Source organism: Marmota monax, unplaced genomic scaffold, assembly GCF_021218885.2.
Source record: "Marmota monax isolate L192 unplaced genomic scaffold, Marmota_monax_Labrador192_F-V1.1 WCK01_AAM20220418_F8-fsc00020, whole genome shotgun sequence".
In the NCBI taxonomy this organism is placed as follows: domain Eukaryota; kingdom Metazoa; phylum Chordata; class Mammalia; order Rodentia; family Sciuridae; genus Marmota; species Marmota monax.
In genome coordinates this window covers 18,443,888-18,457,352 of record NW_026692912.1, presented here as the reverse complement: position 1 = coordinate 18,457,352, position 13,465 = coordinate 18,443,888, and the positions used below count along the sequence as shown (strand labels likewise).

The window sequence follows — 13,465 nt, the reverse complement described above, 5'->3', positions numbered from 1 at the left end:
GCCTGGACTGAGTAAAATTGCCCTCCTGGGCATCCATCAAAACAGCAGGCCTTCAAGCAAGAGCTCTTGGGAGTGAGCTCCCCTTTGTCCTGTGGTGTCTAGCATGGGTGAAAACATGGCTGCTGCCCTTGAACTAGGCTCAAGGGACAATTATCAGCTAATTTTTAAAAAAATATCAGCTAATTTTTTCAGTATACGATTTATACCCCAGGGCTCTTGCTCCTGGCTCTCCACTGCTGTGGCTGTCCACCAGCCTTAGCCTGGTTACTAAATGACAACTTTAATTGTTTTGGTACAAACACAGCACTCCAGATGGACCCCTCCATTCCCTCCTGGTGGGGTGAGCGGTTTCACTGGGAGGGAAGAGCACATCAGAGGTCGGGCGAGATGGCTCTTCTTCATTCTACCTGCTCCTCTCCCTCAGCCGGACACTAGAATGAACACAGGGGACAGGCAAGGGACCCACAGCCCCCCATGCACAGCAAAATACAGAGCACAGGCATGGGGTCAGCTGACTTTTCAGGAGACTTGGTTTGGGATAATTTTTTTTCTTCCACATGACTATTGTCCCTCTCCCCTGTGAGCCTGCAGTTGACAGGCTCCATGATGACACAGCCCCAAGGGGAGAGTATCCAGGCATCCTTCCTGAGGCCCCAGGCCCATGCAAGCTGCACATCCCAAGTGCCATTTTTAGGTTTGACTATACCTAAAGTCCCAGACTGTCTTTAATGGTGTCTCAGCTTTCCAGGCAAGCGTGCTCCCTGCATCTTGAGATTTAGTTTTGTCAGTGACGAGCAGGAGCAGGTGGTGTAGACCGTGCATGAGATCACTTATCAGAGGGGCCAGTGAACCCCGAAGCTTCAGGTCTGCGGGCCTCCCTAAGACCTTCTGGTCCTTTCTAGCCCTAGGCTCTGGTATCTGTGTCTGTCATGGCCACGTGTCAGCAGTAAGGGCTCCTGCGGGGGTTGTCTCTGTTCGTCCTTCACAGCCCTGTGTCCTTCATAGATGGCCAACAAAGGTATCTCTATTGTTCCTCCACATGGTGATGTCACCAGCAAGACTCCAGTGTTCTATGATGATGACTGCAGACAGACACACACCCCGATTTCAGTAAGATTCACTCCCTTATCAGAAATAAGTAATTTATATATTAACAGTGATTAGCTTCCAGTCAAGCATTCTGACTTTTAGTGCCATGATTTAGAATCAGGCTAAATTTGTCAAGTGACCGAAAGTGGGGTTTTTAAGAAATTATCAGCTAATTTTTTCAATATACGATTTATAGTCACAATTAGTATTTCATAATGATGTTTCCAGGATAAAATGCCAGCAGCTCAACTTTTCTGGCCACAAATGTACAGCATATATCAGTTTATTTTTGGAGATCTGAAAAATTAACTACTGTAAATAAAGTCTCCAAGATTTCTCCCGGAAAGAGGTGAACTTACAGTAATATGGGTGATATATTATTAATTAATAACTGACCAGCCACAATGAAAAAGGAGGTCTACTGGAAGGATATGCTGAATTTTAATCTTCAGGCACTGAGATCCACTGGAGCAGACCAGGGGAAGCGTTTCTGGCTGATGCAGGAGGCTGGCCACAGGTGGATATGGGACCCCCCTGCTCTTGACTTTAGGCAGGTTTGCCGAGCATCAATGACGTGTCGCTCTTGGACAATGTTCTTTTGGTGCCAATAATGGAAACCAGTTTCAAAATAGCTAAGAATAAAGAATTAGTTCTTAGAGAGCTGCTGGGGCTCCCAGAACCCAAGGACAGCACATGCAGATAAGGGACCTTCACATGGGCTAGACCAAGAGTCGCCAGGCAGGCCGGCATCTGTCTCAGTTCCGAGGAGGGATCTAGTTGCTGTGTCTGGCCCAGAGGTCAAGCACAGGAAGCGCAGACATGGCTGCAGGTGTGGCAAAACAAGAAACAGGTTTCCTTAACAAGCCACGTGCAGCAGGGCAGGCCTCCACCTGGCCATGCGTCTATGAAGACTCGCCCAGTGTGGCACCATTTGAGCCAGGTCACCAAGGGCCAGCAAGGCCTTTGCACAAAGGTCAGTAAGAGGGCATCCGAGGTAATACAGAGCCTGTGAAGAGGTCAGGGCAGCACCACAGGCTGCCTGTGGGGACATGGGGACATGAGGCTAGATGGAGTAGGCCCAGAAATGACACTGTTATTCTGTAGGGGTGGGAAACAGGAAGGAGTTGGACTTGGTGGGATTTGTGTCAAAAGAGCTGGCCCCTTAGGCAGTCTGCTCTGTGAGGCGCCACCCATGGTCTGTAGAGCCGTACCCTGTCCATCCTTCTGGGGCGGAAGTGACCAGCAGCTCTTGAGAACAGCTTCCATCTGGGGCACAAGGCCAGGAACCCCTCCAGCAGGACTCCTGCTCCTCTAGGAGCCCAGGCCGTGGAGCAGAAGCTCCAGGAAGGGGCTGCGGTTGGCCCTGCCCTGCCTGCTGTGTTTACTTGACTTTAAACAGTGTTAGTGCATTTCCAGAGTAATAATTTGGGATCAGTTGGCTCTACCTTAAAAATATTCCCTTTCCACACAGTTATCCTATGGAAGCAGCCCCGTGGTAATGCAGAGCCTGTGCAGGAGCCTTCCTGGGGTGGCACTGCCTGCACACACTCCAGAGTGGAGTGGGCCCAGCTGGCCACTCAGTCTGTTCTCCTTTACTGTCCATTTTACACCCAGCCTGGGACGTGAAGACCAGCCACTCCAGGAACAGGAGATCTGCCCAGCCTCCACCTACCCTCCAGTCGGGATGGTGAGGGGAGCACTCATGGGACCCTCATCACTGCCTCCCTCTCTCTGTCTCTCCAGGTCATGCAATATTTAAACTCACGTATCTAAGCAATCATGACTATAAACACCTCTACTTTGAGTCTGACGCTGCTACCGTCAATGAAATCGTGCTCAAGGTGAGTGCTTCTTGACTCAGGGATGGGTCGAGTGCTCCTGCCTGTGCCCTGTCTGTCTGGCCTGGCTTCAGCCACTTTCCCTCCCAGTAGGACTTGGCTCCTGGGCCCAGTTTTGTAGATGAGGGAACTGGTGGCTCTGCTGATGCGCACCAGGCCCAAGCCAGGCCTTGAGGTCAGCAGCTCCGTGTCAGCCTAGCTGAAGCAGGACCCCCTTCAGCTGCCTCACAGCCCCTAATGGTCCTGCTCCTCCTGTATCCCTGTGGTCCTTCCATGCACCGTTTATCTCCCTCTGAGCCCTGGCAGCAGCTCCTCAGGCCCCTGGAGCAGACCCAAGGAGACAGTTGCTGGGAAAAGGCTTCATCGTGCTTGGGGTGCCCATCAGCACCTGTTGAAACGCACCAGCTCCTACTGGGCTTTACCAACCACAGCAGTCCACCCTGAGCTCCAGATACCATGGTGTCAGGCCAGTCCCTGTCCCCAGAGAGCCCTGCCTTTGTCAGGGGAGACGGAATGAAACAGAAAATTCACAAAAGATGTTAATAGTCACAGGGTGCCAGGTAGATGGGAGTCTGGGAGAGCAGGACCTGAATGACGTGAGAGAAGGCACAGTGTCTAGCAGCCTGCGAAGGGCACAGGCGGAGGGGTTTGAGCCAGAATTGACCCCCCACCTCTGGTTGTGTGACCCCACCTCTCTGAGCCTCGGTTTTCCCACCTATGAGGTGGGGTCATGGTACTGATGCTGCCCCACCCCACCAAAGGGCTGCCAGCATGCAGAGCAGATGCCGCATGCCAGGACTCTCTAGACATGGTCCATTCTTTTCTCAAGAGGAGACTCATCAGGCAGTGACAATTGAAGCCATGAAGATACGCTGAGGGACTGCCCTATGCAGGACCTGGGCCGGGGGCTTCTTAGACCCAGTCTGGTTGGTCCTTCACAGGGCCACGAGACAGGCACATCCAATTGTTCCCATTTTCTGGGTGATGAGGCTCAAAGAAAAGTAACTTAGCCAGGATGGTGACTCTTAGCAGAACTAGAACTCGGCCCTAGGCTTAACAGTTTCCAGAATTTATGTTCCTAATCCCCCAGATGTGTGTAGCCTTAAAGAATTGAATGGGAGATTCCAACCAAATGGAATCGCTTCTCAGGCATATTTTGAGCTCAAGTCCCATGACTGCAAAGGTCTTTGGAAGTAGCAGGAGAGAAGTCAGAAGTCTCATGCTGCTGGGAAGATAGTTAGGACGAGATGGTCAGTGGAATGGAAGGTGGGAGATTCATGACCACCTTGACCAAGCCTCCCTCAGACAGAGAGTGAGAACAATGTACCCACCCGGCACTGTGGCCACCAGCAAGCTGAGATCATCACAAGACAGCCCAAGGAACTGCCAAGTGTTGGGGAGTAGGTGAAGAAATATTCCAGTACCCCGTCAGGGACTGGACTTATTTTTATAGCCAGCATTAAAATATTCAAGACTTGAGAAGGATTCTAGTGAAATTATAATCCTGTGTTTGACATCAAAATAATTTTCACAACAGCAGATTGATGACAGAAACACAGGTTTATGACTTCAATATGAGACTGTGGAAGATCAAGTGCAAAGAAATCATTTTACAGGACCAAATGCTCCCTGGAAGCAGATGCTTTTCTGCAAAATCCCTGAGGCCTGTCGCCTCCCCTAAAATGTCTGTTTTCATATCAAAATGTTTGTAGAAATATTGCATCATGCAGAAGACTCCAGGAGAGTCGCAGCGAGCCCAGGCCTGGTTTACTCAGAGCTAATGATCGTGGTCCTGATGGAAGATTAAACTTCACTTCCCCCACTTCTGATTTTTATGGCAATTGGAGTACTTAGCCTTAGCCACATTCCCATGGTGTCAGGGCAGGCACCAGCACTGGCTAACAGAGCCCAGCCCTGTGCCCAGGAATTTAGCAGAAATGTTGCCCTTAGAGGCTCTGCAGGGTCAGTCTCTCTCAGGAGTTTTACATGAAGTGAGAGCTTGCATCAGAGGACAGGCTACAAGGAGAGGTGAGAGGCAGAGCTGATGCTCTCCGTCACTTCACCTCATCGTGTCTCGCCCCTTGTAGAAATATTAACATCTCCCAATTTTTTGAGACTGACTACACATATTTCATGTCCGTTATCTCATCCAATCTTCCCAACTGTCCTGCAGAATGTGGATGTTGTCCCCATTTTATAGATGAGGAGTTGGAGGCTCAAGGCCACAAAGCACATCAGAGTGGAGCCTCAACTTGAACCTGGCCCCGAGGACTTCTAGAGCTGCCCTAATTCCACCAGAACGTAATTGAGCTAAGCCATGTGTGGTCCCTGATTCTGCAGGCTTGGAGATGAATCTCTGAGGAATCGTTGGGCTCTTCAAATCAGGTTCTTCTCGTGATCGAGTGACGGACGCTGTGGCTTTATTGACCATGAAAACTCCCTATATTTTTATGCCTTAAGCTGTAAAATGCATTGAAAGTGAAACACTCTATAGTGCATAAAATTGTGCAAGTTTTAAGCCACAGCATATTAACCAGCTAATGGCAGACCAAAGGGCGTTTTTATCTTTTGATTATTACATTAATCTTCCATTAAAATTATCTATGTGATTATCACAAAGCACTGAAGATAATAAATTTAGGAAATAGTTGGCTTGTTAAGGATCATTTTAAAATGCTTTTGTCAAATTGCATGTGCCAAAACTACACTGAAAACTCTAGGTTGGCTGAGTGTGCAAACAATATAATCCAAAGATTGCTTTTATTAAAAATGATAAACCTCCTGTTTCCATACATTGTCTGCATTGTCCCAGACGTGCGCCCGGCCTGCAGGCCTCATGATTTATTGCTCTCAGCTGGTGCCTTGGCGAGGCAGTGGCCGAGCGTGTCAGGCCTTCTGGACCCACATGCCGGCCCTCCCCGCCTGCTGCTGGCGACGATCAGAGCAGAAAGTTAGGAGGGACAGTGTCAGAGCCTGGGTCCTGCAACTGCCATTCTTGCTGTCTCCTCCAGAGCCTCTGGTTCCTTCTTGGCTAAGCAGAGGCCCCTCCCTCCAGACCCAGGACAAGTGGCCCTCAGAGTAGAACCAGCATGGTGCCAGCTGTCTTCCCTCACCAGGAGACTTGGGTTTCTAGTCTATTTCTAGACTAGAAACTAGTTCTATTTCTATAACTTGTAGAAACGTGAGGGCTCAGAGAAGCCATGGGGTTCACTCAAAGCCCAGCCCGGTGACAGCAGGCGGTGTCTGAGGAGGCTCTGTGCAGTGTGGGTGCTGCTCATGTGACCCCGAAAGACATACACACCCCCGCAGGGGAGTGCAGAGAGCAGCAGACGGCTGAGCACCTTCACGGCCCTGGCCCTGACTTCAGCCCCCTCGGCCTCCTTTCGGAGCCTCCCTTTCCTTTTGGTTGAATGAGCCTTGGCTTCAAGGCCCCGGAGCATTAAAGGAAATAGTGCTGGAAGCTGATGGGGGTCTGAATGGAGAGCCCTGTCTTGCTCTGTCCTCCCCACGATGGTTTCGTCTGTCTCCTATGGAAAGTGAAGCTCGGAGAGATTCTGTGCAAATCCGAGTAGGCAAGGGCAGAACCACAGCCAGGGCAGACCTTGGGGCAGCTCAGCTCAAGGGGGGGTGGGCACTGGGGCTAGGATCAAGAAGCCCCAGCACTCGGGGCAGAGGAGCCTGAACCAGAGCAGGACCGTATCCCTCCTGCCAGCGTGCTGGGTGCCGGGAGTCCAGCCACACAAAAGCACTGGGCCTGTGGCACCCAGCCCAGAGCGGGCCTTCCTCCTGCCCTGCTTTGACCCAGGCAAGCAGCACGCATGGCTGGCAAGTGACGAGCTGTGTCCTCTTGCTTCCTAGGTTAACTACATCCTGGAATCACGAGCAAGCACCGCCCGGGCTGAATATTTTGCTCAAAAACAAAGAAAACTGAACAGACGTACAAGCTTCAGCTTCCAGAAGGAGAAGAAATCAGGGCAGCAGTGACACTGGCCCCCAGCCTCAATCTGTTGCCACAGATTGAGCTGCCTGCCAGGGCCAGGTGGCCCTAGAGCCCACCCCGTGCTCTGCAGTGCTTGGGGGAGGCCAACTCACGGGCACAGGGTCAGTGGGCTCTTGGGCAGGGGGTGGGGCCAGGGGGCATCTAGGTTGGAGGACAGGGGACATTGCCAGGGGACTGCAGCCTGATTGGTGGTGGCTTTGAGTAACAATGCCCAGGGCCAGACCACCCCCCGGCAGAGCCATGTGCTGTCCAGCCGCCTTCACTGCCCGATGACCCTGCCCGAGGATGTACATAGCCATGCCAGATATTTCCTTGCAACTTGATCAAATTTCTTAAAGCAAATGAAGAACAAAGTGTATATTTCTTTTTTCCTTTTAATAAACAGGTGTACTCTTTATCATGGTTGGTATGATGGACCATTCTTTGGGGTGGAGATTGATTATGTTATTCTCTTTAAAATCTGTTCCCATATTGAACAGGCAGATTGGAAAAGCTATGGTTCGATTTCTCAGAAGAAATGTTTAAGGCTTAGTCAATAGTTTTAACTATGCCATTTGTTTAAATGAGTGCATTTGCTCTGAGGATAGTTAAGGAAGTAACTGAGTTAGGAACAAGGGCAGGGTGCTGTGTGTCCAAGGCTGTCACTTTCCTCTTCAGGAGCCTTCCTCCTCAACACACCCCAGCACCTCTGATTTCAGGAATGGGTCTTGGGACGATGTGGAGACATCTTCGGGCCATGCTGCTCCCGGCTAGAGTGGCCTCTCCATTTCTTAATATTAAGTGTAGGTTTCTGCTGATAATTAGACCTGCGCTCAGGTTTTCCTGGACCTGGAAGAGTCTCTGCTTCGCAGGCTTTGAAGGGCCCCATCTCCCCTCCCATCCCCCATACAGTGCCTGCCCGGCATGCGCAGGCCAGAAGCTGCTGCCGTCCTCCGTGTCCTGGAGAAGCGGCATGGAGGGAAGCCGCCTTCCTGCCACCTCGCGCCCTGGTGGGAAAGGCAAGGGGTCGGGCACCCCTGACATCACCTCTGGCCACACCAGATGCCTCTGCAGGTCTTGCCAGGGTCCCTCCCATGATGACATCCTTTCTACTGTCCCTGGCCAGGACCAAGAGCTGGATGTCTCACTGACGGCCTGCATTTAAAACATTTTTTAAATCATTGTACAAGAAGAGATGTGTCTAAACATCTCCAACTCAAGTGGGTTTCTTGCGCAAGGGGTCCTTTTAATGACTTCCTCTTTCGCTCTGCTCTTCATCCGGCCAACAGGAGCACCCTTTTCTAATGTCTTCCATTCCTACCCCCAGAAATAGAAGAAATATTATTTGTAGCTTGCTACCTGTATTTGAATTTTTAGCAATTTTCTATTTAGATATCTTTGAAAAATGTAAATGACTAATTTGGTCATTAAATCTTGTGGCATTCAATATTAAAATATTAAAAGTCCTGTAAATACCCACCTTTGCCTATTGCTTTGCATTCCTTGAGTCTTGAGCACGTAACACTGCAGACGGTGACTCTACCAGGAATCTTCTGGGGGTGACAGGTGCTGGCAGTTGACAAGGTGCCCAGTGTCTCTGCAGTGCTCTGAGAAGCAGCGCAAGAAGCAGGGCCCCTTCTCTCAAGGGTGACACCAACATTGTCACCACCTCCAGTTACCACATCAGTACCATTCCTGCCCTGGAATACAACACACTCAGTTTACATAAAATATACGTCCAGCTCAAGGAGTAGTTTAAGGGGACCACTGTGGCCACCACCAGATGCCAGGACTTGACACTCAGGTTTTCCTCAGCGCTCCCTCCCCGGGCCTTCAGGCCAGCCCATGAGCTCCAGGACATGAGCATCGCACACCTTCCCCGGCCCCAGCATGCAGAGTGGGAGCTTGTCACGACCCAGGTGACACAGGCCCACTTGAGTTTTCCACCAAGCCACCTGACCTGGTGCCCATGTGACTCCTGCCTGACGTGACGCAAAATACCAGTGCGGATCATCTCTCCCAGCTGGGCCTCTGAACTCAGCGTGTTCTGAGCGACCTGACCTCGGCTGGCTTTTGCCCACCGCCTGCATCTTGTGCGGGCCTACTGTGCGCAGGCAGGCCACATGCCGGCCCTGTGCAAAATGTGCGCCATCCCATGTCACTGCCACAGCAGCCCCTGGTGGGTCCTGTCGTTATTTCTACTGCAGAAGGGAGGACCCGGGGCTGGGGTCACCTCGCTGCCCAGACACACCACGAGCAACGGGCGGGCACCACTCCTTGCTCTTCCCTGCCCCTTGCCTCTGCCCCCTGAGGTTGGCAGCCTGCAGCTCTCCTGGGTCGTTGCTGGCCAGGCCTCAGAGTCCCGGTGAGCCAACCCTGCAGGAGGGAAGGGGTTCTGGGGTGAAGATGAGGTCATGCGGTCCAGCCTCCTCCCTCAGGGTGCTGAGTGCCTGTCACCGTCCCCTCTCAGTCTGCTGCGTGCCTCTGGCCGTGGCTGCTCACTGCTGGATTCCACGTCCACCTCGGCCATGTTGGTGAGCCTACGATGGCTTTGACTGTGGATCGGAATTCGCCCAGCTGAGCCCAGGTGCCCTCCTCACCGTGCAGCGCCTCTCTGGCTCTGAGCCGGCAGCTTCCTCCACACACCATCCCTCCCAGGCCCTGTCCCTCTCAGTCCTCGCTTCACAGGGCCAAAGCCTGGGAGCTGGCCTCCGCCCTGTCATGTCCCTGACGACCTGTCAGCTGCTGCTTCAGGCTCCCGGTTCCCAGCTCAGGGGCTGCAGAACGTCAGGGATGCAGGGGGCATGGAAGCCCCAGCGTGGCAGCCGGGACCTCTGCCTAGTGAGGCCAAGGGGTGGGCAGGTGGCCCCAGGCCACCCCTCAGGTGTAAGCGCTTGGAGACCAGTGTGCTGGCCAGCAGGCTCAGGTATGAGGAGCAGGGGACTCCTGTCAGCCTTTCCCGGTCCTGATGGAGAGAACCCCACAGCTTCCTGGGCCCTGACAAGCCCCTCCCTCTCCGCGCCCCAGGACAGCTGTGACATGGCGGGTCCCTGAGCTAGGAGGATGGGGCAGGGCTTCCGCAGCCTCCCAAGGGAACTGAAAGCCCCAGGAGGGCAAGGCCAGTCCTCTGTGGCCAACACAGGATGTCAGCAGTACCCCCACAGCATGGGACGTGTCCCCAACTTCTGGCAGAGACTCCTGCCCCGACCCTTGCCTCGCTGCCACGGAGCTGCTTCCCTTCCTCCAGGAGGAAGGGGCCTGGCTTCCCCCGAACTCAAGGTCAGAGGTCTCAGGGCACAGACCTGGAATCAGAGCCCGGCCCCCAGGCCCAGGCTGTGAGTCAAGTTAGTCACGTCACTTTCCTGCCTTGGAGTTGGGGAAACCCTGTGGACCCACTTGAGCTCTGGGGACCCATCAGTCAAGGGTGGCTGGGGTTTAGTGTCCAGGCCGGGACCAAAGCCCACCTCCTCTCCTTGCCCACTCTGTGCCTCCAGGTAAGGGTGGACCTGTCTGTGCCTCACTGTCCTTGCCCATAAGCGGCCGTGAAAGCCTGCCCCTCTGCGCGGGTCGAGGCTCCATGGGTCAGATGCACAGAGCCGCGTGCACAGCGCTTGAGGATGGCAGCAGTGACACTGGTGTGTCCTCCCACCTCTTCTTGATGCCATGTTACCCTGTGGTGCTGACCCTGAGGGGACCCCAGCTTAGCCCCAGAGCCCAGCTGCCTCCACGCCCAGAAGGAAGGCACAGAGGAGCCAGGCCTCTGCCTGGGCGGGACACAGGTCTCTGCCTCAGGGACCTGCAATTCTGCCTGCTGCCAATCCCTGAATTTACTAGAAGGACTCAGACTCAGATGTGACAGGCCAAAGGAAGGTTTTAAATCAAATGTGCCTGGATTAAGGACTATTTGCCACAAATTCCACCTGGGTGAGGTCAGCATCAGCTTTGGCATCTGCAGAGTGGAGCTCCCATAATGACCTCCTCGGGAAGATAGCATGATCAGAAAATCCACTATGCCTAGGTACGTTCCCAAACGGATTGGAAGCAGGGACTCAGACACTGGGTCCTTACAATGACAATGGCGAGGACTGGACATGCTTCCTGGTCAGGATGTGCCAGGCTATGCTGCAGTAACAAACAGCCCCCAAACCTCACTGGCTTACCAAAGCAAGTTACTTCTCCTTAGCTGTCAGCTGTGGGTCCAACATCCTCCTCGGGCTTCCACAAAGGCCAGGGCAGGGATGGGAGGGCTGGAGATGGAGGGACATCTGCAAAGCTGTGTGGAAAGGAACACATGCTGCCACCCACTCCCACTCACATTCCACCCACTAGGTCACTCCCATGCTGACACCTACCCCAGAGGGCCTGGGAATATAACCACCGAGGATTCAGCCACAAATATTTGAGAAGCAAAGGGCTGCCACCTTGAGATGACACCTTGAGAAGTCACCTTTCACAGGCCACTTGTCTACAATTTAACATTTTCCTTTAATCTAGGCTAATGTTCCCCACCTTAAACCCTATTCAAAACAAGGATAGCCATGAAGTCATGGAGTTGGAGAGCCGCATGTTTTCTGGCACACGCTCCAATAAATACACAGCTGTCCTAATTAAAACACGGGTCCTCACTGGATGCAGTGACGCATGCCTGTAATCCCAGCGATTCAGAAGCAGAGGCAGGAGGCTCACAAGCTTAAGGCCAGCCTCCGTGACTCAGCAAGACGCTGTCTCAAAATAAAAAATAAAAAGTGATGGGGATGTAGCTCAGAGCACCCCAGGGCTCACTCCCTGGTGCCAAGGGAAAAAAAAATCCCCTTAACCCCCAAGTCCTGTGTGTGTGCAGCATGTGACCATAGGTGCATATGACTCACAGCAAACAAGTGACATCAGCACTTCCCGGTCTTTCCCCAGTGCCCACCTCCTGCCAAGCTGTCAGCAAACATCACGGTTTCCTTCTCCCCCCAGCCTCATGCCCACCCAGCCCCCATTTTACAGACGAGGAAACTGAGGCAAAGTCCCTCCCCTGAGGCTCTTTGTCCCCCTCCGGCCTCCACCCCCACCCCAGCGTCCCTCCTCTCTCTGGGCCCAGGAGGGCCAACACGGTGGCCCCTGCAGGCCCCGATGAGCCCCTGCAGGCCCCTGCGGGGAAAGCAGTGGAGCAGCGGGGAGCTGTCACCTCCTGTTCCCACCAACCACCTCCGCGCAAAGGCGAGTCCCAACAGGGCGCTCTCCGGAGGCCGGCGTGACTGGTGAAGTGATGGGATTGTGTCCCCGGCCTGTTCATTACCCGCTTAAATCCTCCACAGGAAAACTCGCATCAGCGCCCAGCCCCGGCCGCTCCGGCTCCTGCAGCGACAGGCAGAGCTGAGCCTAAAGTGAAGGGCTAATGTGCCCATTTATTCATTTTTCTGACAAGTCACAATAGATTTTTAACTGCCAGTGAGTGGCCTCCCGGAGGTGTGGCGGCTGCCAGGGGCCGGCCAGGCACTGAGTGGTCATTTCCGCCGCAGCCCCGCCGGCCCGGCTGGAATTCCTCCCGGGGCCAGGCAGCTGCCAGCCCGAGCCCCGCACTCGGCCCCGGAGAGGCCAGCGCAGCCGGCCGGCGGAGCTGCCCACTGGGCTTCCCGCTCCTCTGCACAGAGGGCCGGCGGCCGCACAGAGACAGGTAGCTTAAAGTCACCCCAGGTGCACCCGGGGACCCCCCCACCCTGCTGTCCCAGGAACAGCCCCTGCCTCCCGCGGCCGAGCAGGAGAGGACACCGTGAGGCGCAGCACACTGTGCAGTTCCCAGCCCACCACACCCCAGCCTCTCTCCTGGCCCTGCGTGGCTCTTCCTAGAAGCGAGGCCCACAGGTAGACCTGCTCTTGGGGCGGGGGCGGGTCAAGGGATCTTTGGGTCTAGCATAGGGCCGGCATGGAGCTGTGGCCAAGAACGGGTGCTTCTGACTCACCCTGCCCACCCCTGACATCCGTGGAGCATGTCCAGCCAGACCTGTTCTGGGCCCTTGGAAAGCAGGGGACACAGTGTGGTGCTCCCTAGGTCCTCCCACCTGGCAGGGGAGGGGACTTTGTCTGGAGAGCCCCAAAGAGATGAGAGCTATAGTGGGGAGAGGGACAGGCTGGGCTCAAGGCCCTGCTCCAGCCCCAGGGAACAATAAAAGCCCTAAGAGTCTGAGAAGGAATGAAAATCCTCTTCCCCGTGCTGTGTGACCCTGGACCCCATTACTCAACTCCTCTGAGCCATTTTCTTATCTGCACGAGTGAGACAGAATCCCACCTTCTTCAATGAGGAAGAAATATGATAATGGGCAGAGGCCTGCCACACAGCTGGGGACCAGGAACAGGTAGCCATGGAGCCATAAGACCCAGTTCCATAGTCACTGAGAACACTCTGGCCTCGGCCTCCTTGGCCGGCAGGGCCTCAGAGTTCAAGGAGCAGGCCCAGCCCCACCAGGGAAGCCCCAGAGCACAGACGGGAACTGAGCCTTCCCTCCCGGGGCACCGGCCGCCCTCCTCTCGCCCCCGCCTGCCTCAGCCAAGAGCCCCAGGCAGGGCTCGGTTC

At 54.2% G+C, this 13,465-nt stretch overlaps 1 protein-coding gene and 1 long non-coding RNA gene across 6 annotated transcripts in view; one reads left to right on the top strand and one right to left on the bottom strand.

The window, feature by feature from the left end:
* Window positions 1–7,324, top strand: part of Mapkap1 (MAPK associated protein 1) — a 232,650-nt gene extending 225,326 nt beyond the window's left edge. For all 4 annotated transcript variants that reach the window (XM_046451278.2, XM_046451276.2, XM_046451275.2 and 1 more), the window contains 2 exons: window positions 2,833–2,930; window positions 6,786–7,324. In XM_046451278.2, the coding sequence (XP_046307234.1) occupies window positions 2,833–2,930; window positions 6,786–6,911 (224 nt within the window). In that variant the 3' untranslated portion in view covers window positions 6,912–7,324. The remainder of the gene's footprint in view (window positions 1–2,832; window positions 2,931–6,785) is intronic.
* A 76-nt stretch (window positions 7,325–7,400) lies between these two features.
* On the bottom strand, window positions 7,401–12,348 carry LOC124097112 (uncharacterized). 2 transcript variants are annotated; one of them, XR_006853132.2, is made up of 4 exons: window positions 12,191–12,348; window positions 11,067–11,179; window positions 8,387–8,606; window positions 7,401–8,223 (listed from the first exon to the last, which is right to left on the bottom strand). It is a non-coding gene; the product is annotated as an uncharacterized LOC124097112 (long non-coding RNA). The 2 variants fall into 2 exon arrangements; XR_009227443.1 differs by lacking the exon at window positions 12,191–12,348 and adding an exon at window positions 11,259–11,499.
* Window positions 12,349–13,465: the final 1,117 nt, after the last annotated feature.